This window comes from Drosophila grimshawi, unplaced genomic scaffold (genome assembly GCF_018153295.1).
Source record: "Drosophila grimshawi isolate 15287-2541.00 unplaced genomic scaffold, ASM1815329v1 contig_1367, whole genome shotgun sequence".
NCBI classification, from domain to species: Eukaryota; Metazoa; Arthropoda; class Insecta; order Diptera; family Drosophilidae; genus Drosophila; species Drosophila grimshawi.
The window spans coordinates 10,029,856-10,052,206 of record NW_025062889.1 but is presented as its reverse complement, the minus strand read 5'-3'; the positions used below and the strand labels follow the sequence as shown (position 1 = coordinate 10,052,206).

At 39.7% G+C, this 22,351-nt stretch overlaps 1 protein-coding gene and 1 long non-coding RNA gene across 2 annotated transcripts in view; one reads left to right on the top strand and one right to left on the bottom strand.

Annotated features, from left to right (window-relative positions):
• LOC6559274 (diacylglycerol kinase 1) overlaps positions 1-22,351 on the top strand; it is a 38,967-nt gene that overhangs the window by 5,201 nt on the left and 11,415 nt on the right. Inside the window, exons 3-9 of the mRNA XM_032735239.1 lie at positions 8,935-9,016; positions 11,447-11,538; positions 16,907-17,105; positions 17,351-17,518; positions 18,306-18,491; positions 21,373-21,498; positions 21,639-21,763. Coding sequence (XP_032591130.1) covers positions 8,941-9,016; positions 11,447-11,538; positions 16,907-17,105; positions 17,351-17,518; positions 18,306-18,491; positions 21,373-21,498; positions 21,639-21,763 — 972 coding nt within the window. The 5' untranslated portion in view covers positions 8,935-8,940. The remainder of the gene's footprint in view (positions 1-8,934; positions 9,017-11,446; positions 11,539-16,906; positions 17,106-17,350; positions 17,519-18,305; positions 18,492-21,372; positions 21,499-21,638; positions 21,764-22,351) is intronic.
• On the bottom strand, positions 1,429-14,550 carry LOC116805107. The gene is made up of 4 exons (XR_004365030.1): positions 14,334-14,550; positions 1,796-2,062; positions 1,642-1,738; positions 1,429-1,590 (listed from the first exon to the last, which is right to left on the bottom strand). It is a non-coding gene; the product is annotated as an uncharacterized LOC116805107 (long non-coding RNA).

The window sequence follows — 22,351 nt, the reverse complement described above, 5'->3', positions numbered from 1 at the left end:
ATTCTGTGGAAAAACTTTTAAGCTCGGGGGACGCTAGAAGGAGGCACAATATATGTCTCTAACTGATTGCAGAGCATGAAACCCCCCCAAAAAATAATAATAGTAAAGATTTGCATTTCTGCTTTTTAGAAATATATTTCTTCATAAAACAAAATATTTCTGAAAACTTTGAAAATATGCAAATATTATCGCCAAAAAGCAGCAAAAACTTTGTTGTTTGCAGTGCGACTTAATAAATTTTAGAGCGATTTTCTTTTCTGAGTGTACTGGTTTTATATGGTTATATATGACCATAACGATAAGCAGAAATAACAACAATACACAATCCGATGGACGTGTGCAGGGATATGCCATTTGTTGCCGACTGTTTTGCAATTGGACGCCAACCATTGATGACGCCATCTGTGGTCATTGTCCATTTTCCACTGACTCTTGTCTATTGTCATTGTCCGGTTTTACGAGTCCACTGCGCCATGTTAATGAGATGCAAAAAGGTTCACCTACGCTCCATTTACTATATGTATATATATATATATATATATGGATATATATATATATGCATATATGGACATTTTTGCCTAGCACAACTACGAGTCCCTTACTCTATTCCTTGTCACTATCACTTCCACTTGGCCATATTTGCTCCTTACAATTTAAGTGACGTTGACGTCCACGCGAATGTGTGTGTGTATGTGTGTCTGTGTGTGTGTGTGTGTGTGTGTGTGTGTGTGTACGTGCGATTATTTTGCCTGTCAGCGTGGGATCTGTTGGCCAAGAAGGTTAGCGCCTTTTTTGTCCCTCTTTGATACTGGCAATGGCAAATGGCAAATGGCGAATGTAAATGGCATTTCTTTTGCTATTTGTTTAGCCAGGCACAGCGAAACACAGTCAAAGTTGCTATGTGTGCGTTGTGTGTGTGTGTGTGTTGCACACTCCAATTAAGCGACAAAATTCTGCTCAGTTTCAACATTTTGTCAGGCTTGTTGATTTATTCGATTTTATGCGCTGCGCTGTGCTGTGTTGTGCTGTGCACTCGTCACTTGACTCTTGGCTTACATAAAGCAAGCACACACACACACACACACTCACATAAACACACACACACAGAGAGAGGCGGATACACAATCTGATATTCATCATCTCATCACGTATACGCCAAGGGGCACTTGAGAAGGGTTCGGTTAAGCCTTTTACGTCTGCCACAAAACTAATTGCCTACTTTTGGGCTGTGTGGCTTAATACGCAGCAATACTGTGAAAATATCACGCTGAAGATTGCAGGAATGCTACAATAATAAGCCAGAACAGAACAGAACAGAACAGAAAACACTTGCAGGCAAACCAAACACTTTTACCAAAACAATATTACCAAAACAACAATCAGTAGTTTGGCCAGAGACAAACACGTAGCTTCTCTCTGTCTCACTGTCTCTCTGTCTCACATCCGCATCCGCATTCGTATTCGCATCCGCATCCGCATCGTTGTTGTCCTCGCTGACGTCGTTGTAACTTTTCATTGGGTATTTTCGTTGCGGTTCCCACAACGAGGCTCTGACGTCAGAGCCGGCTGTGGCGGCTGTGGCGCTGAGTGCTACGTTCTGGTTACAATTTCCCATATATAAACTAAATCTCTCGCTCTTACTCAGGCTGTACTGTGTGAGTGTTTGTTTTTGCCATTTCAGTATAAAATTCAAGTCATTGCTGTTGGTGTTGATTGTCGATTTGAGCATTCCTGCAAGCTAAATCGATTTCGATTTTTGATTTCTATTTTGATTTCTATCTCCAGCAGAACTTACTTGGTTTATCTACACGTACAAGCCAAAAATACTTCTGACTGCCTGCCTGGCTGCCCGTCTGCCTGGTTGGTTGCTTGCTTTGCTTGCTTTTGCTAAATGACCCTCTCGCCATTTATCATTTGTCATGGCTCTCTGCGTGCAGCTGTGTGAAACTTCCGGTTGCCGGTTGCCACTTGCATTTGAGAATTTCATGATTCGCTGCCATATTCTACCGGCAAAACAATACTTTTGAAGATGCATTCCGTTTCCTGTCCAAGCCAAGATAATCTGAAAATAGTATATGAACGATTTTTGATATGGATTCGAGTGGACGTGTTAGTGATTGGTTCTGGCCTTTTGGCATTTTTGTAGTCAACTCAATGCACTCAATGTGCAATATTGCAAAATAATGGCCAAATCTTGTGCACCGTTCAGGCAAAAACTCATTGTTCAAAATTGGGTGGAAATTGAGAAAATAATTGGAATCGAATATCTAATTAAGTATGAAATACACGATTGCTCGCAATTCATTCAATGCTTTCTTTATACACTCAGAAAAAAATAGCTTAGATATATATAGATATAGAAAGGTTAAGTCTTTTTTTTTCTTAATTCCAGTTCAGATTTTTTTAAACTTAGAAAAAATTTAGATTTACAGTTTGCTTTATTCAAGAAAAAGAGGTTTTTTTTTTGCTTCTTCCAGGCTAGATATTTTTTAGTGTAAAGAAAATATTTAAGTTTCCCGCGGTGTTTTTTTTATATGTGTACACAGAATTTTCACATGGGTTTTTTTTTACTTATTACATTATTAAGTATTATTTAAAGATATTTTGTTCATTTCTAAGATAGTTTATAAATTCAATAAATTTCAATTTTTATTTAATTACAAACATTTTGCAATGAAAAACCCTTTTATTAAAATTGTAGCAGCCAAACACTTGGGGAGCATTTGGTTTAAGACTGCGACTGGGATTGCGATGGGAACAGCTGATGCTGTTGCTGTTGCTGTTGTTATTGGCATTGCCATTGCCATTGCTGTGGCTGTGGTTGTGGCTGGCAGGTGTTTTTTGCCAATGACTAAGGTTGGCCATAAGATAATTTTGTATATTTTTATATGATGCGGCTGCCTCTCGAAATGTATCACTGTCCAGCCAGTTCGATTGTCTGTCTGTCTGTCTGTCTATCTATCAGTGTGCATGCCTGTCCAACTGTCTGTCTCTCTGGCTGACTGAGTGTTTTTGTTTGTTTGTCTATTTTTATAACGCGCACTGGGGCCATTTGAAAGTCTTCTTCCAGCTTAGATATCCGCCAAGCTTTCTGTTTATCGAAGACAAAACCGTTTTTATTGTTCAAGAATTATTTTCAGCAGCACACACGTATGTTATGTATGTGTGCGTGTGTATGTAAACATAAATAAACCAACACACACACACACACACACAGAGAGGTGCTGGGCATCAATTTTCATTGAAAACTGTCCGCCGTCGATCAAACTGGAAAGTGAAAAGTCAAAAGGCTTCATGCGAATTTCACACCAAAGCGGAAATGTGCTTTAGCACATCGTCTGCTTTTGGCCTTTTTTTTTCTTTCGTTTTCGTTTTCTTTTTCTTTTTTGGTTTCGGTTTCGGGCTCGTTTTCCGGCCTGGCCAAGACCAAGGAAACCGTTTTCGGGTTTTTACAGCAAACGCCAATTTTGCATTGCTTCCGCACAGAGACAAAATTTGTTTAGACCTTAATCTTGGGCTATTTTTGGTCAGGCATTCATTACGCATTCACGGCAAGTGCTCGGAGGGGTTTTTCTTTGGTCGAAATACATTTCCAGCGAGTCGAGCGAGCTGCATAAAACAATTTGGCGACTGTCCTGGCCAACAACTTTTCAGCTAAGACGAACAATTAACAGCAATTAGGCGAGTTCATTCGGCAAACGTCTTTCATTTGACATCTGCGTCAAATGCACTTGGGCTTTGCAAATATTATTATACTTTAACTAATTTTAATATATTCATGGGTTCTTCTTAAAAAAAAGACAATTTCAGCAATTTTTCTTTGTTCGGCTTTGTGTCTGGAAAAGTACCCAAACAATAGAGAATATATATATATATATCTCTTCAAGCAAACTGGATAATAATATAAAAGTTATTGTTTTCTTTTCACAGTTTGCCTAAACTACTTTGGAGCTGTTGACATTTTTATTTTGGTGTAGCGTCAAATCGGCACTTAGGAGAAAATCTATGCGCAAATCCTATTTATATTTAATTTTTCATTTCATTTTGGAACGCTTGCCGTCATACTTTGTGCACTTGATCCTCGTAAAAGCGGGACGTGACATTACATGCCAGGACTGACAATGACGACGGCGACAAGCAGCAGACAGACAGACGGACAGACAGAGGGATAGACAGACAGAGGACGACAATGACACTGACAATGACAATGAACGGAAAGTGCGCGGACAGCAGCATCGGATGTGTACAATAAATTTGATTCAATTGCTTTCGAGCACTCTTCAGCGTGCTTATTGAATGCGCCTTTCAAAATAGAGCGTCTAACGCTTTTTGTTCTCGTCTGCATCTGTGTCTGTGTCTGTGCCTGTGTCTGTGTTACCAAGCACAATGGCGGTGACGATGCGCTTTTTGTGGCCAATGCCTGGCCAATGCTACTCGTCTGCTTCTCTGCTCCTTGAAGGCTTCTGCTTCAGCTGGCAAACGGAAGTAAGTTGCGCAAAGAGCAGCGTGATTCCGGCAATTCTTTAGTCACACACACACACACACACAGTCCGTATTATAGTTGTGACAATTGTGAATTCGATAGTCAGCTGCAAGACGATGCTAACTTTTAATTGCCAGAGACTCATAGTGCTCTAAAACTAAATAAGAGGAAACCCCACAGAGTGCATTATGACCCAGACACAGTAGCAAACCCAGAAGCACGCAAGGAAGTAGATTCAGAAAGCACATTCCGAATGAGATTCAGAAATAGATTGAGAAGCTGGCAAAGAAGTAGACCCTTATCAAACTCAGCAGCAGTTCAGAAGCAGACCGCGAAGCCGACAAGGAAACACTCCCAGAATCAGTCGCAGAAAACAGTCCCAGAAAACAATCCCAGAAAACAGTCCCAGAAAACAGTCGCAGAAAACAATCCCAGAAGCACATCCAAAAGCAGACAAAAAGCAAAAGCCCAACAGGCAGTTGCAGAAGCACACCCAGAAGTAGACCCAGAAGCACAGACCTCAACACATGTCCGTTAACCACAGTCGGAGTCGGAGTCCGAGTCCGAGTCAGTGTCAGTTTATCTGAGAGTTTATGGGCAAGTTAAAGCAGCCAGCACATGCAAAACCCAAAAGTGCACCAACAAATATATGGAATATATATGTGTGTGTATATGTGTATGTGTATATGGCCAACACATGAACACGCCATAAGCTGGCTTATGCGTTGATGGCCCAAACTTTTTGTGGGTGTGTGCCAAATACGTGGCATAAATCCATAATATACTGTCATTCGCTTCGGCTGCATGGTTAGCCAGCTGGAAGCAGATGCCCTTTTGCCCCAAAGGGCCAAAACCAAAAATTCCGCAACACTTTGGCCAAAGAAATAAACGCTTTTGCATATTGGCTATGTTTTTTTTTGTTGAGATATGTATAAACAGTGGCATGGAGCAAAACAGATAAATAATATTGTCCTTTCCATAAATGCATTTGGATAAAAGATTGTCCTGAACACATATATTAAGTCAGTATAATCTAAAATACCCTAGATGGGTTTCTTATAAGATAATTGGAACTTTTCTATATATAAATTTGAATATTTGTGTTTCCTTTAGCAGTTTGCAGCGATTGAAATAACTAAAAATACAGCAGTTTATTATTGTTTCAATAGTTTATTTATTTTATTTAGATTTATTTATATTTATTTAGATGTTGCTTATGTGTAACAAATTATATGAGATTTCCACATCGACAGACTCTCTGATCGTCGATGTTCTCTTTATCTAATCGTTTGTCTCTGCCTCTCTTTCTCTCTCTCTCTCTCTCTTTCTCGCTCTCTCTCTCTCTCTGAGCGTTTTGATCTCCATAGTTCCCATTGTTTCACACTTTTCTAAAACTCAGTTTCTAACTTCGGAGTAATGTCTCGATTTCTTTAGGAAATTCTATTACTGCAGAAGCTTTATGAGGAACTTATCCGTATCCATTTATCTCTCTATATCCACTTTATATGGATTTGGATATAGACTTTATAGCAACAATAAATGTCTGTCTTTCGTCGCTTTATAATCTTGCTCATTAAGTGGTGATCCATGATTTCAGCACTTTACAAATTTATGTTGAAAGAACGTTGTTTTTTATTCAAATTAAGTCATGAGTCATTTTTAATAGTAGGGGAAAATAACTGTAATATATATTATAAATCCACTCAGAACAAGTCTTTGTTTAAGCAACTTAAAGTCACAAAACACACAATAAATATTTGTTTAATTTGAAAAGAATAAAAAACAACACCAAAAAAAAAGAAAAAAATAATAAAGTTTGAATTTGATTATAAATTTAAATGAATCTAATCGGTTGAATATTAAAAACGTGATTTTTCAAAATTTAAGAACAAAAGAAAGCTTTTCCACTCACGGCACATTAACGAATAACAAATAAAAGAATCAAATTCGAAATTTGTATGCATAAAAATGTTTGGTGTCTTGGACATTTATATGTTAGATTTAATGGCTCTTTTCTGTGGGCTAAAAACAATACAATAAGACCATCAAGTTCTTTATGTTTGCTTGTTTCTCTGCTGTTTTATTTATTTATATTCCTTCAGTTTTTTTGTTTTGTTTTGTACATGCAATACATGTTATCAAACAAAGTCAAAACGAGGGACGAAACAAAAACAAGGCGCTCATAAAAAGGACAAAAACACACTGAAAGTCATTTTCATTTCATTTTCCATGCTGCTGCTGCTTCTGCTGCTGCTGCTGCTGCTTCAGTTGCTGCTGCTGTTGCTGCTGCTGCTGTCTCTGACGCTTATTGTTTGCGAATTACATGCTCAGAATGGTGAATACAACGCATAATCTAATAATATTTTATGGCGAATGGGCCTGTAATGGCCAGCATAGGAGTTCTGGCACCCTTCAAAGTCCGTTGAACTGCCCGGACGATCAATAAATGAATATATATATATATATATATATATGTATATATATGTGAATGGAAAATCTCAGCAATGTGAAGCTGAACGACTACTTCTGCCAGTGTCATCAATTCGCTGGCTGTTAACAATGCCACATGAGCACACACACTCCCCACACACACTCCCCACACACGCCACACACACACGCCACACACACACACCCCACACACACACCTACTTCTACTCCTCCCTTAACTGCCTTCTGCACAAGCATTAATGGCGCAATTAACGAGCATTATTTGTTGCGCATACGCCACGTATGCCGCGCGCGGCACTGTTTTATTTATTGGTTCTAGTGCAGTATTTTTATTAGCATTTTCATTAGTTGGCAACGCTGTAAAAAATTTTAATACATCACACACACACACACACACAAAGGCAAAGGCCGCGGCTCAGGCAATTTTTGACACGCCCACCCGGAGGCAGGAGTAGCGCCAAAGAGCCGCATAAAACAGCCAAGTGAGCTGTGAATAATGACTATTGTCATTATCGAGTACGGAGAACTCTATTCGCGGCTCTAAGAGAAAAGCGGGAAAGCGGGAAAGGGGAGTGGGGAGTACGGAGTGAGGGGAGGGCAGCACTATTCTCAGGCAGTTAAGTGTCTGTTGAATATAGTGCTCATAGTGTTTTATTGTCTTGAGAGCAGCAGCAAATGAGACGTGAGCAATTTGGGACGACAAAATATATGCCTCACAGCAGAACGAAAATGATAATTCAGTCAATCAGTTGATACATTTTGGAATAGTGACCTAAAAATAACTTCGCATCGTTCAAAGACAAAAGCTGTATAAAAATATTTGAGAAATGAATAAATGCCAAAAGGCGAAAGAGTAAAAATAAACGCTTGGCAAATTGAGATAGCAAAATATAAATGCATATATATATATATATATATATATATTCAAGCAATAATAAAATGAAAAGAAATTAGATTTATATATAAATTTAGAGATATATATATATATATATATATATATTGATGCGGGAATTATCAGGTTGGGCACCTGCTCTCTGGCCCGATACGTTGTGTGGGCAGTATCCGAATAGAATGCTGGCATTGTTCTAAACAGTGGAGGGGTGTGGTGTGTGTGTGTATGTGTGCTAGGAATGGTATGCGAGGTATGTGTGTATGTCTAAATGCCATCAAATAGCGTACGATAAATGACATGCGCCCAGGCTAAAAGGCAGATGAGCATTATGACGCCATAGCTATGACGAGAATGTCTGCCTTCTATGTGTGTGTATGTCTAGGGGACAATGGGATCAACTAGAGGGCAGGTCATCGATTAACGTGCCAATCAGAGCTAAACATAATTATTGCCATGCTGATAATGATGATAATGATGATGACGCGTCAAATGACATGGCTCCAGGGCAAGGGATTAGGATGAGGACTGGGAATAGGAAGAGGACTGGGAGTGACACTGGGACTGGCACTGGCACTGGCACTGGGACTGGCATTGGAACTGGGACTGGCATTGGAACTGGGACTGGGACTGGGTTAACCAAAGAGCGTTCAATATTATAATAGGCATTGTTTTTGAGGCTTGTGACGTCCGCTGGGGCTTAGGCTAAAAATACACAAGAGTTCATGTTGTCAAGTCACAGCAAATACGCGTGTGTTTGAATGGGTGTGTGTGTGTGCTGGTGTGTGTGTTTTGATGTTGTGCAAACCATTTTCAGCAATTTAGTTGCGAACACACAAATTTTATTGGCTACCGAAAGGGGGCATGTCCCAAGCGAGATAATCAACAAAAACACACACGCACAGACTCACTGACAAGCTCCGCTTCATTTTTGGCATTTGCATTCGTGGGGAAACAATTTTGCATTAACATTGTAAAAATACAATAAATTATGTGTTGCCAGCGCGACTCTGAATTAATGTTGAGTTGATGCTATTTGTTATTTGTTGTTATTTGTTGTTATTTGGCCAGAAGCGCATTACAATTTGTCACAACTTTTATTGCATACTTTCAGGCAAACATGAATATTGGCATTGCACACAAATGGGATAAATTATCGCCGCGAGAGTTTTTGCAGCTGCAGGAATTGGCATCATGTAAGTGCAACACTCTCTCAACCACTATAATAATTTGTATTTATTTCATATTTATATGCATATGAAAAGCGGACTTCATTTACTTTGTTGCCAATGATTGCAGTGTGGATGAGGCAACAAAACTGCATCAGACAGAGGTTTAAGAGTGGATACCACACCCACTTGGGAGGTCTGATATGCCTCAAGGTGTTAATTAATTCAACCTACACAAATAGATATAGATAAATAACCCAATGTTGGAATGTAAATTGCTGCCTACAGCTAGAATTCAAATCAAATCTGGATTTAGATAAACGAATACATTAAAAAATATAACATTGATATAAATATTTTTATTTAGTATCCCAGAGAACATGGAGCCATATTATTCTGTCCTTCTGTTCGTAACTTCTTACTTTTGTATAAGAGCAGAAATCTCAGCTCAGTTTTAAAGTTATCTTGATGCATCATATACATGGAGCAGGCATTGAATAGCTGCCTATCCAGACCAATCTCCCAGAATATACATCCCAGTTTCTTTCGCCTAACAAATAAACTAGTTTTCGGTAGTTATTTCAAATTTTTTGGAGAATGGATGACTCCGGTCTGCAAGCGATGCAATCCTAGGCGTGTTAAAGATAGCCGTGCTTCGTCTTTGATTCTGATTTATTGCCTTTGGAGTCACGCTACGTGCTGCTTGCTTTTGGTCATGCGAAACGAAAATTGCAATTAAAATCGCATTGCAATGATATTTCAACGGCAACCAAGCAAATCTGAAACAGACAAAAACGAGGTCCTAGTTACGCTCTCTAACGAAACGAAACCCAAAGCCGGCAATCGTCGGAGACCTGAAATCATAATACTGCTGACCTGATGATGATGTTGATGATGATGACGAAGTCCATATGATTTAATGTTTGTCATCTGTTTTTAAAGTGGCTGTTGGGAAATCCAACACAAACTCAGCACTTTAAATATTGCGGAAAGCTGCATGACTTTTAATAAAACGGATACCTTATGTGTGTTGGCATTGCTGAGCAGCTTTTAGTGGAACTTTTTACAACATAATGATATCCCTTAAGCTGTAAGTAGGAAGACTCTACTCGAGAAATATTGCCCAGCAGATGCCCTGCCTTTACCACATAAAAGAAAGCTCTCAGACACATTAAGAGACATTCATACACTGAAATATTAGTTTTTGTAGCTTTAAATCGATAAATATCGATTTCAGTTCCACGTTTTTCTAGTTAGTCAGAAAGGTGTTATTCATTGTAAGCATATAGAAAATATTTTCAATTTTACATTCACTTCTCAAATTCCCCAATATTTGAAAATAATAATAATCCAAGATATTAACTTGCAACTTGAACATTTTATTATTCTCAAGCATTACCCAAAAAATTGAGTGTAATATTTATGTTCTAATCGCGATTAAGAATTAGCCATAACTATTTGTGTGAGAGTTGAATTTATTGTGTTTTGCCTAGACTGGATTTGTATCTTTCATGTGAGGAAATTGAAATGAATGAAATTTCAGTATCGACAAATCTAGTAGCAAACCCAGAAACGTTTATTTCCTGGGCAGATTGGGTCGTCCCTGCACAGTCATGTGCAAAAGTGTGGCATCATCTAAAGACCGTTGTAAGGAGACCCTCAGGGGCTGAAGGGTTTACATTTATCGACCTAGTGCAATTGCCTGGTGGCTGTCTGGCTGTTGAGTGTGATTAAAAATTTTAGCAGCAATAACAATCGAGACTGTCAAATGCAGGCGCACAAAGACTATTACACAAAACGCCCATTGGGCGTGGCACTTGTCTATTAGAGTGCTCTTCAAGTGGTCTCAAATACGAAGTGTCAACGACAGCAACAGCAACAGCAACACCAACAGCAAAAGCGACAGCTGTGCACTGCAATGCATGAAGTATTCAAGTACAAAGTACACTCAAACACTCAGCCGAGCTGTGGTTGCAACACTGCTCGACGCGGAGCAGTTGGGGCAACTGTGCACACATTCATTAAGTTAATAAAACTCCGCAAGTGCAACTGCTGCAGTTTGGGACACTGCCTACGCAGCAGCAGCAACAGCAGCAGCAGCTTATGGTGATTGCATAACACTTGCCTGTGGCATGTGTGACAACGAACGGGAACGGACAACGCCATAACAAGCGACTTTGTTTCCATTAGTTAATTATACCTGTGAAACAGTGTAAAACTCAACATGTTGTCTGCCCAACCAATCCTTCCTTTCTCTCTCTATCTCTCTCTGTCAGCCATTTGGTTGATTTGCCTTGTGTGGCACACTCAAGGCGACAATTAAGTTGGCGCCACTGCAACAATTGACGCTTATGTCCAACTTGATGGCACTGCACCACCCAGTTGACAGCTTAAGCTTATTTGTACATCATTTGAATTGTAATTGGTTTATGTTTTGTGTCTTTCTCTCTTTTGCAGATTCCACGCGAAAGCTGCAGGATGTTCTCCAGGATTTTTGTGCGGCCAGTGCGTCCAGTGAGACGGCCACATCCAAATGCATACCAGATGGGGTAAGTGGCAAGCTGAACTTCATTTATCTTTTATGAAATATGCTCTTGCATATTGTATGTGGCAGGGGCAACTTTAATTTTTCAATTTATTGAAATACAGACCGAAGCACTCTGTGTCCCCTATCCTCTGTCCTCTGTCCTCTGTCGCCTGTCCCCTGTTTCAAATACCGTAATCTGTGACCCGTTTCAGGGCAATGGCAGACAACAAGTCAAGGTTGCCACTGCAATTGCAACGATTAGGGCTTAGAAATGCTCATCCGCTTACACATAGATACATCTACAACTAATCCTCAGACATCCAAATGCCTCCTCCTGCCTAAGCTCACCGTTTTGCCTGTGCATTTAAGGAGAGCCCCTGGCTCAAACGTAAGCTGATGAAAGGCAAGTTACAGCAAGCCAACTTATGTCACACGTACACACTTACACACACAGACACACACACACATATATACACACAACTGACAAGGATGCGAGCCCGTTTCAGCCAGCTGCTCCTGTCTATGTCTATGGCAGCTTAGACTGCTTTGTTGCGTTGGATTTTCGTGTTTTGTGTGGCAGAAGGAGTGAAAGATTGAAAGTAAATCTTCTTATATACATACAATAAATCACAGACATTTTTCAAGTTTACGCCTGAATGCCAAATTGAAATTGAGCAGCAAACTGACTGCAGACTCCATGAATTGATAACTCTCCGCCCGCATCCACACAAAATGCCAACTAACTAAGGTACAGACACGTATGGACAGACTGATAATGAATTAAATTGAAAACCAGATTGAACAGCTTCTCTTTGGCACTCCAAAGGAAACTCCGAAACTCCTGCTTGACTCGAGTTTTACAAATTGCTGAACAACACCTTGAGAGAGATGTGAGGCAGCTATAAGAAACATAACTGCACACGAAAATGTTTACATTTGTCAAGAAAATAGCTTTCTGTACACAACAAATCGTTCATACAACAGCCATTTGATTTATTGGCGACAAGTTCAGATGGGCACAGATAGGAATATGCGCAGTTTATGCAATTGACAACATTTTCTTCGGTGTAATACACATTTCACGACGAAATAATAATATTTCCAGAGTGATTTAGAGCAAGAGAAACAAAAACAGAGACTGTACTCGACTGAGCCCGACTACCATATACCCTGAACCCAGCAGACAAATATACTATAATTTTATTAATAATAATAGCTTATCAATATGAGAATAGCTCTTAGACTATAACTTATGTGTTTCATAATCCAATCTTGATGAAATTTGATCGGGTTATATGATATATATTAAATAAAAGCATATGCCTTTAAAATTGTCTCAATCGACAATCAATTTATATATTAATAATCTCAAAACGGAAACAGTTGTCGATACGAGAACTAATATTCGAAATTTAAAGCATATATTCTTACAGTCACATAAATCGTCTATTGATTCGGATCAAAAACATATATGCTTTATACAATCGAAGCTGCTTCCTTCTGTCAATTACATACTTATGTACAAAACCCTTATACCTCTTTTATTCATATTTAATGGGTATAAAAAGAGAAAAACAAAGAATTTCTTGGCAAACGTAATCTGGGCTAAAACCAGAGCCAACCTTTTGCCAACAAGAGAGATGTCAGAGCACCGGCAAAACCAAATGAATAACCGAGATATTCTCTGAAGGGGAAACATGTGGCAACAAGTAGACACATTTGATGAGGCACATCCCCGTCGCAGTAAGTGTGTCGCCGATTTCTGGAATCTTGATTTCCGTTTAAGCTTAGCACACGACTTATGCTTAAGGACTGCTCAGACATCCGAATAATGATTTGATATGTATTTGCCATTTCAAATGCTCAACGACAATTAATTAAGTTGCGTCCAAAAGATAATCGTTGCACAGTCAGCGTGTGTATAGCAATTTAATTGTGGCTTGTGGCGCATGTTGACAGTAATAGCAATTAATACGTAAAAAATGTAATCGATCAAGAAAACACAACACAATCCCACACATTTAATGGTATTATTGGAATTGCAATTTGTTGTTAAGTCTACTCAGCCATGCTCACTTAACCCGACAAAAAATGCAAATACGAATCCCGCTCGAGCTGTTTGAAGTGTGTCTGTGTTTGTATTATTTGTGTTATGCAATGGCAAAAGGTATAATTGAGTTTACTCAGCTCCTGTCGTAAGTACTGTGCACAATTATAACCAATTTCGGGGAAATCGAATACTTCTTCAATGATTGGCATATCAATTTACCAGCCAAGCTCATCTCCACAAACTCCAAAAAATTCACTGACAACCTTTTTTAAAACCATATTTTTCTTACTTTTTTAATTGCTGTTTGTTTTTTGTTTTCTTTTTTGTTTACCTGAAGCACTTACTACTTTCAACGCTTAAAGCAATTCCTGCAAATTATGAGCATTAAAGTAGGTTGATATTTTTATGTTTCTGTTGCTGTTTGTGGCACTGCCAGTGAAAAATACGAAAGTATTTTCTACATTTTATGGTCCATGTAGCCCAAGTCACTTATTTCCGGTTTATTGTGCTGTGGCAAACTATATAATAATCCTGATTGAAAACAAATGATTATTTGGTTTAGATGTAAGTGCTTTCGCATTTTATGGTATTGTGTCTTAAACTTGCCACCACCGAACATGCCACAAGTGCTCTAAACACAACTCTAGACTCTAGACTGTCTTGTACTTGAGCTTGTCTAATATACTTTGTAAATATGTATGTGTATGTTTGTATATATATTTATACATATATATATAAATGTATTTTTCTTATTAAAAGCTGCTTACTTTACGCTTGGTCGCTTCGCAAAGCGCTCGAGGTCCGATGTCAGCCCTTGCGTCTGCAACAACTTCACCTTCAACACTTCAATTAAGTTAATTAAAGCCAGCTGCTGGAAACTGTTGAAGTGACTTGTCTTCAGATTGGCCCTGCCATTGAATTATGTTTTCGACGTCTTCAATTTGGCTGACGAAATGCTGCAAATTCATTTAAGTATCGGCTATCATTGGTTGGCCCCCTCTTCGTTCAGAATTTGCAATGAACGCCAAACTACAAGTTGTAAAATGTTGGAAATTAATTTTAGCACAGCTTTGTTTATTCTTAATTTGGTTGCTTTATGAACTGAGTTAACTGAATTTATGCTTGAAGCAATTTGTGCCAGATTAAACTGAACAAGCTCAGAATACTGAATACTGCACTGTAGTAGTATTAAACACTTGTGCTGGTAATCTGTACTTGACCCAACAATTCCAAAAGCTGTGCAGCTGTGGAGCTGTGGAGCAATTTGCTCCCTCATCTTTTGTTCCTTATGCCGGATCGGACTCGCTTAGGTATTCCTCATCAACCGTATTATACACATGCCAGAGGCAAATGCAAATTTCTGTCATGCAGTTAATGTCAAAGCCAGAATGTCAGTTGCATAAACACACACACACACACACACACACACTACAACACCAACACCAACTGCGACTAAATGTGGTTTGCATGTGAGTGATTTTGCAATTTATTTAGCTTCTGGAGAAATTCGTAAATTTGCTGCAGAGTTAAAATGTGGTTCACGCTTCGCTTGCTCGCTGACTTGTGTCGGCGACTCGACCCGGCGTATACATAATTTACACATTGACTTTCGCCCCGAAATGTATGCAATACATGAATGAATGCAAAACGCAGATTACGCCCCTGAGTGAGAATTTGACGATGTATCCAGCGGGCGGACAAAGCATAATAAACCGACTAAATGGGCTAAAAGCGCGACATGCTCGTGTGATTATCAGCGCTCAGGCGTGAGTGTATTTGACTGTAATGGATATCACGCATACGCACTGTGCGCACCCAATATGCTTGAATATTTATTCATTAAACCACAAACACACACACACACGCACATAAGAGCAACGGCTGTCAAAATACCAAACTATGACAGATCGAGAGCAGCTCCATGTGTGTTGGAGTCTCTCTTGCTGGTTTCGCACGCGTATCTCGTTGCTTGCTAAATAAATTTTGTTAACGCGATTCGCGTGCCATTACTATAGTGCCATTACTATAACTGCTATGTGTGTGAGTGTGTGTGTGTGAGTGTGTTATACATTATGCTTTTACTCTTGCTGCTGCTGCTGCTTCTGCTGCTGCTGCTTCTGTTGCTGCGACATAAGCGTATTCTTGCCGTTTCCCAAGGTATAAATTTCCATTTGGCTGTATTCAGTTTCATGATGATGGCCCATTCCCAGCACCAATGTGGCTGGCTGGCCTAGGCCGAGCGCGTAGACAACTGAGCTGACTCCACTCTCCAACCTCGGCATAATCTTAATGTTGTTGGGCTGTCATATCTTTTGTTTTATGCTCGAAATTTAAAACGCCACAGCAACAGCAGCAGCAACAGCAGCAGCAGCAACAGCAGCAGATTGTGAAACGCATTATAATGATGATAATAATAAATATAATGTGACGTTTCTCTAAATCGTTTCGCTTTATACACTATGAGCAACACCAGGCAGCGCTTTAGCTGGCGAACCATTCCAAATTGTTTAAGTTAATAATAAATGATGGCAAGAAATGAAGGCATAAAGCAATCAGCAAATTGGATTCTGCATTTCTGAAGAATTTCAAGCTGATTATATTCAGATCCAAAGAGTATCCAGTTGTCGTGGCGTTCTTTTAATGGTTCCTTTTTTTATTTTGTTAATAAATGCTGCTCATTTTCGCTTGACTCGCTCATTTTCCAATTAATGGTTGCTGCCAGCTCTGTTGCACAACCAAACCCGCTCATGATGAAGTGGTAACCGTAACCGTAACCATAACTGGTAACTGGAAACTGGTAACGGGCAACCGTTAGAGATTTAAAACATAATTTGTGTTTACAAAATGAGGCAGTCGGATGCTTTATCTGTTACCGAGGGCGTCTTACTGATGCGGACCTTTGTTGTCCATCACGGTTCCCATATCAATATGTCTATCAATGTCATTTCATCATTCTGTATTGACAGTGCAAAGCTACACGTGCTGCTTTCGGCATCGACCTAATACGACAAGGGTTTCAGTCGCCTCCCCCCTGCACACTACCCGTCACCCATGAGGGAGGCCCGTTGTTGCCCGTTGTTGGCCTGTTTGCCACATACATAAAAAATACAACTTTTGCAGATCCTCGGAGGGCATTTACAGTCACGTACATGACGATGCGCCTCAAATCACTGAGACTAACAATTTTCAGGATGTCTGTGTGTGGGTGTGTGTGTGTGTAAATAAGATTTAATATATATGTACGCCCATGTAATTATAGATTCTAGAAGCATACTCTGCAGAGCTCCACTTAAAGGCCAAATTTATAATTTAAAGTTCAACTATTAATTGTATTTTGCAGGACATTGATTTCGATGGCTTTCGTAGGTTTTTGGACGCATTCCTCGACTGTGAAGCGCCGCTGGATCTGGCCAAGCATCTGTTTGTGTCCTTCCTCAAGCCGAACGTCACCCAGGCCCAGTTGCATGGCAAGGCGCTCAGTCAAATGGCGGCCATTAGCAGCACGGCCGCCTGTGCGCCCGTCACGTCTCACACGAAGGGTAAGCCGCCTTCGATACCATTGCCCTATCCATATCCATTACCCATAGCCAGTACATGGATAGACATATATATATATATAGATATATGTATGTGGATATGGATAGGGACATGGCACATGACACATGCCACATGCCAGACGAGAGTCAGTTTAATAATTGCAACACATTTCTCACTCGTGGTTCGTTGCTCGCTGCTTGTTGCTTGCTGCTCGTTGCTGGTTGCTCGTTGGGTCTGTTGTAATTAGGCTCCATACCGAACCTGAACAGCATTGCCGAACTGATGCCGCAATGCAGCATTGGCGGCGATGCCCAGGCCCAAGCACGCACCAGTTTCGTCGACAAAATCCATGGTATTACAGATAAGTTACAGCACTCACTTGGCGGCCATTTGACGCACGATCCCAGCAAGACCGGTAAGTGTGTATGTCTCTTTCCCACACTCTCTCACTCCCTCTCTCTCTCTCTCTCTCTCTCTCTGTTTTTCTTATTGTGAAAACACATTCCACAAATCAAATTTCTCGCAATTTCGCCTAGCCTTTAAGCAAGAAGGAATAGCTTTCTTAGACGCAGACATTAAGATTAATTACACTTGTGGATCGTAGTTCATCTGCTCAGATATATATTGTGGTCAACTTTCAATAGTTTCTATATCCAATTAATGTTGTAAGTGTCCGTTTTATATATACAGTTTTACAGTTTTTGACGTAATGAATTCATAAACTTTTTTTTTAATTCAAAGATATTTTTTATAAGAGAAGTTGCTAATAAAATAAGTGCCAGAAAAGAAACCAAGCTTATATTTTTTGAGCTGGCGAAAATGAATAGTTTTAACTTGAAAGTTAAAAATGTTGAGTTGAGCATCTTTAGCAAAATGTTTGCGATATATATATATATATATAAGTTTAGATATAGGTAGCACTGATTTGTAATACAATGATTTGTTTGCGATATATATATATATATATAAGTTTTGATATGGGTAGCATTTGTAGCAAAATGTTTGCGATATATATATATATATATAAGTTTTGATATGGGTAGCATTGATTTGTAATACAATGATTTGAAAATCGTTGAAATTGCGTTGAAAACGTTTTGTGGAATGTTATGTTTGTAATTGTGTCTGTGTCTGTGTATATGTATATGTCTATGGTTAATTGTGAGTTGTTTCTTTCGCTTTATTGCGTGTACACATTGCAGGCAGTGTACATCCCATGCTAACCGTTACGCCCAGCCCGTTGGCCAGCGGTCCGAGCATGTTCCCGAGCATCAGCGCCGCACGCCGTTCGGTGGACTCGAGCCCCTCGCACTCGCAGACCAATCCGTCGCAAATGTCGCGCAATTCGTCGAAGAAGAGCAACAATTCCGTTAATTGCAAAATTGATAGTGAGTATTAATTAGATTGTAACTCAATTCGAGTCGCGTCACGTCGATGTGTAGCGCGATATGAGAAAATTACAATGTACTCTGTCGGCTGGGCGAGTTTGCAGTTCGAGTTTGAGTTTGAGTTAGACTTTCAATTAGGCACACATTGTGTGTGCCAACTCAACTGCAATTAGCCAACTTGCCACACAATGTGGGCGTTACAGCTGCTGAATAGAGCCCTATATATACGACTATATATCTGTATATATATGTATGTATGTATGTAGTTGTGTGCAACACTTGTGAGCGGCATCTTGAGTATTTCAATTTGTGCTGCAAGCATTTGCAACTGTCAGCGTTGCGGCTGTCACTCTTGCAACTGATTACTTTGTCGACAGACAAACAGACAAGACCGACAGTCAGACCGACAGCCAATTCAGATGCTAAATTGCATGGTATTTGCCACACAGCACACGCACAATAAATGAGAAGCTCAGTGCAATCCCAATGCGTAGAGTGGGGCCAACTGCATTGAGCCAGCGACTTGCTGCATTGTCCAATTACCAACTGCCTGTCCGTCTTTCTGTCTGCTTTTGCTTTTGTTTTTGTTTTACTTAAGCCAAAACAACTCTCGACGCATTCACTAATTAGCTGCAGGAGCTCAACTGGCGGCAAAACACAAAGGCTTCTGCACTAATTCGCGAGCATGCAAAACTTCATAAATTATGCAACAAGCGGCAAATGCCGAAAGCTGAAAAGTGAAAAGTGAAAAGTGCAAAGGCAGCAAACAAAAAGAAACAACAAAAAAAACACGCATGTCCAGCCATGTTCAGTAATGGCAAATGGCAAAAGGCAAAAGGTAAAAGGTAGCGGAAGCGGAAGTGCTTGCATAGTAAATAAATAAACAGCTCAGTTCGAATTGCTCACTCAGCCAGGCAGTCATGACTCACATGCATACCCTGTAATAAGTCAGTAATGGAGTCAGCATAAAAGCACAAAACTGTTGCAGGGAATATTCAAGGTGTGCGCTGTGCGAAACGAAACGAAAGCAATGTCAGAGTTCATGTCGTAAATCAACGCCCAATTAGAACATTTTTGCATTTTCCCAAAGTGAGCCGCGCCAATGCGTAAAATTAGCACTCACACACACAAACGCACACAAATACAGTTATTTAGGCCTGTAAGTAAGCTGCTGCTGCTGCTGCCGCTGCTGCTGCTGTACTCTCTTCTTCTTACTTTTTTTGCCATTCCCCATTCGCCATTTGCTTACATTAATTTCGCTTCGTTTGAAATGTGCACGAATGATTAATGATCGTAAATTTCATTTTCTTCTTCTTCTTCTATTTTTTTTTTGTGTATTTTTTTTTTCGTTTCCATTTTTTGTTTCTTTTGTTTCGCGTTGCTTTTTGGTTGTTGTGGGAGCCTGTCGTTTCACGCATTTTAGCAGCAATTGTGGGTCACTTTTTTCTCGCACTCGTCCTTTGTGCGGCTCAGAAAAATTGCGTTGGGGAAAAAGGCATATAACAAGTAATGAGAAAACAGTGCCTGCCTTGCGTCTGTCTCTCACTCTCTCTCTCTCTCTCTCTCTCTCTCTCTCTCTGTGTGTGTGTGTGTGTGTGTGTGTGAGTGCCTCTGTGTGTGTGAGACTGTAAGCGCTAATTGGATTAGTTTTGCTTTGGTTTCCGTTTTGCAGCTGGATATGGGAATGGATATTGTTTCCCTGCGTGCTCAGCAAATTTTATTTATTGGCCTCAGTGCGTTGACATTGATCAGCACAGAAAATACTTTTGTATGCATATCTATATATATATATATATACACTTTATGCATTCATCAAGCTGAAATTGTTTGTGCTGACCAAAGACAAAATCGACTTGAGTGCGTATCTCATTTAGTTATTGATATCCAAATGTAAATATTAACCAATATTTTAGCCATGTTAATTTATTGGCAACTAGTCGCTGTATTAATAGAAATGTAAACATAATTAGCTGAAATGCCCCTCCAAAACAGCCAAACACAATACACAAAGTTAAATGTGAGCCAACATGCAAAGAAATGCCAAATGCTAAAGGCAATTCCAATTAACTTGGCTCAAATGTGTTTGCTTAACTTATGCGAATTTGACGAAAGTTTCATAAACACCAGCAGCAGCAGCAGCAGCAGTAGTAGCAGCTGCTGCCGGCCTGTCAAATTGGTTAAATATTTAAAGCAATTACAAAATAAATGGAGAAAAGAATGTCCCATGACTGCGATATGTCTGCGATACAAAAGCTGTGAAGCCTCTGAATGCGAAACGATTTCCTTGGCTTTGTGCCGCAAAAATCGATATTAATGCCATTAGCAACATCCTATGAGCACTCAAAAATAAAAGAATACTAAACAAATCCGCCGGAATCAAGCGAAAGCAGCCTGTCTATAGATATATATATACGAATTTAATTATGAGGAGTAAAGTTGGGTTCATAGCTTTGCGTTAATAAAACTTTCGAATGGGCCAAAGATTGCCAAATAAAAAATTAACTTTTCAATTTTCCAAGTTTATTATGAGCAAAATGGCAAAGATAAAAAGGAAGCGGTTGATTCAAATTGCGACAATCAAGGAATGAAAATAAACAAACTCTTTATTAAACATAATCAGTGTCAAAGTGTGAAAAGCAAACAACGACCAACTTCAAGCAGGCAGCCGTCAATTGCAGCTGCAACGATATCCTGCAACAAAGGCAAACACAAACAATAATAAATCTGCCACTCAGTCAATGACAAGTGCAGCTGAAGCACAGAAATACCACAGGGGAGACTGTATCGAAAGCACATCAGAACTTGAAAAAACCCTTTTTTTTTGTGCAATTGAAACAATTAATGAATGCATTTTAATCGTCTGATTTTTGCTAACTTGCAGCTGACATTAAGCTGCTGGCACGTAAGCTCTCCCACTTTGATCCTTTGACCCTGAAGGTGCCGCTGAAGGATGTCGTCTGCTATTTATCACTGCTTGAGGCCGGACGGCCAGAGGACAAGCTCGAATGTAAGTGAAAAGGAACCGCTGTTGGACCAAGTCATGCACCCGACCTTAACTCATTAATTCTTTCACGCTCTATCTCTCTTACACACACACACACTCTCTCTCTCTCTCTCTCTCTGTCTCTCCTTCTCTCTGTCATTCAGTCATGTTCCGGCTATACGATACGGATAGTAATGGCGTACTGGACACTGCTGAAATGGATGCCATTGTTAATCAGATGATGGCCGTTGCCGAATATCTTGGCTGGGATGTCAGTGAGCTGCGTCCAGTAAGTATTTAATTGCAAAAGACTCCCATGCACACATGAAACAAGCACAATTTAAGCAGTTTACATTTAAAAGTCATTACTGCAGTCAGCAACAGACAATTCAGCTTATTAAAGCACACACACACACACACACACACGAAATGGCCAACACAATCTAGCAATCATCAATCGCTCTGATTGCTCCTCAATCCGCAGAGTTTCAGTCCGATGGACTAAAACTTTTTCAATTACTTACGAGCATTCGTAACGGAGGCTACCGAAAAGCACTCGAAATTAATTTCATTGTATTGTTTTGCGATACAAGTTCTTAGACCGCATTCATTTCGTATAGCAAAACCAGCCAACTTAAGAAACTTCATAGTTTGCACAACAAACCATGGCAACAACAAGTGGACTCTACTCGGAATCGATTGTCCGACTCAAATATACTCGTACCTCGACTCTGTCATAACTGTGACCGGCTTAGACCTGTATCTATGCCATTCATATTTGATGAGTTCTATACAAGCTTTACTTCAATAGATATTCATTATTTAAGTTCACTTTGAGTGAGGGTGAGTATGAAAATTCTTAAAGTTGTCGAACAAC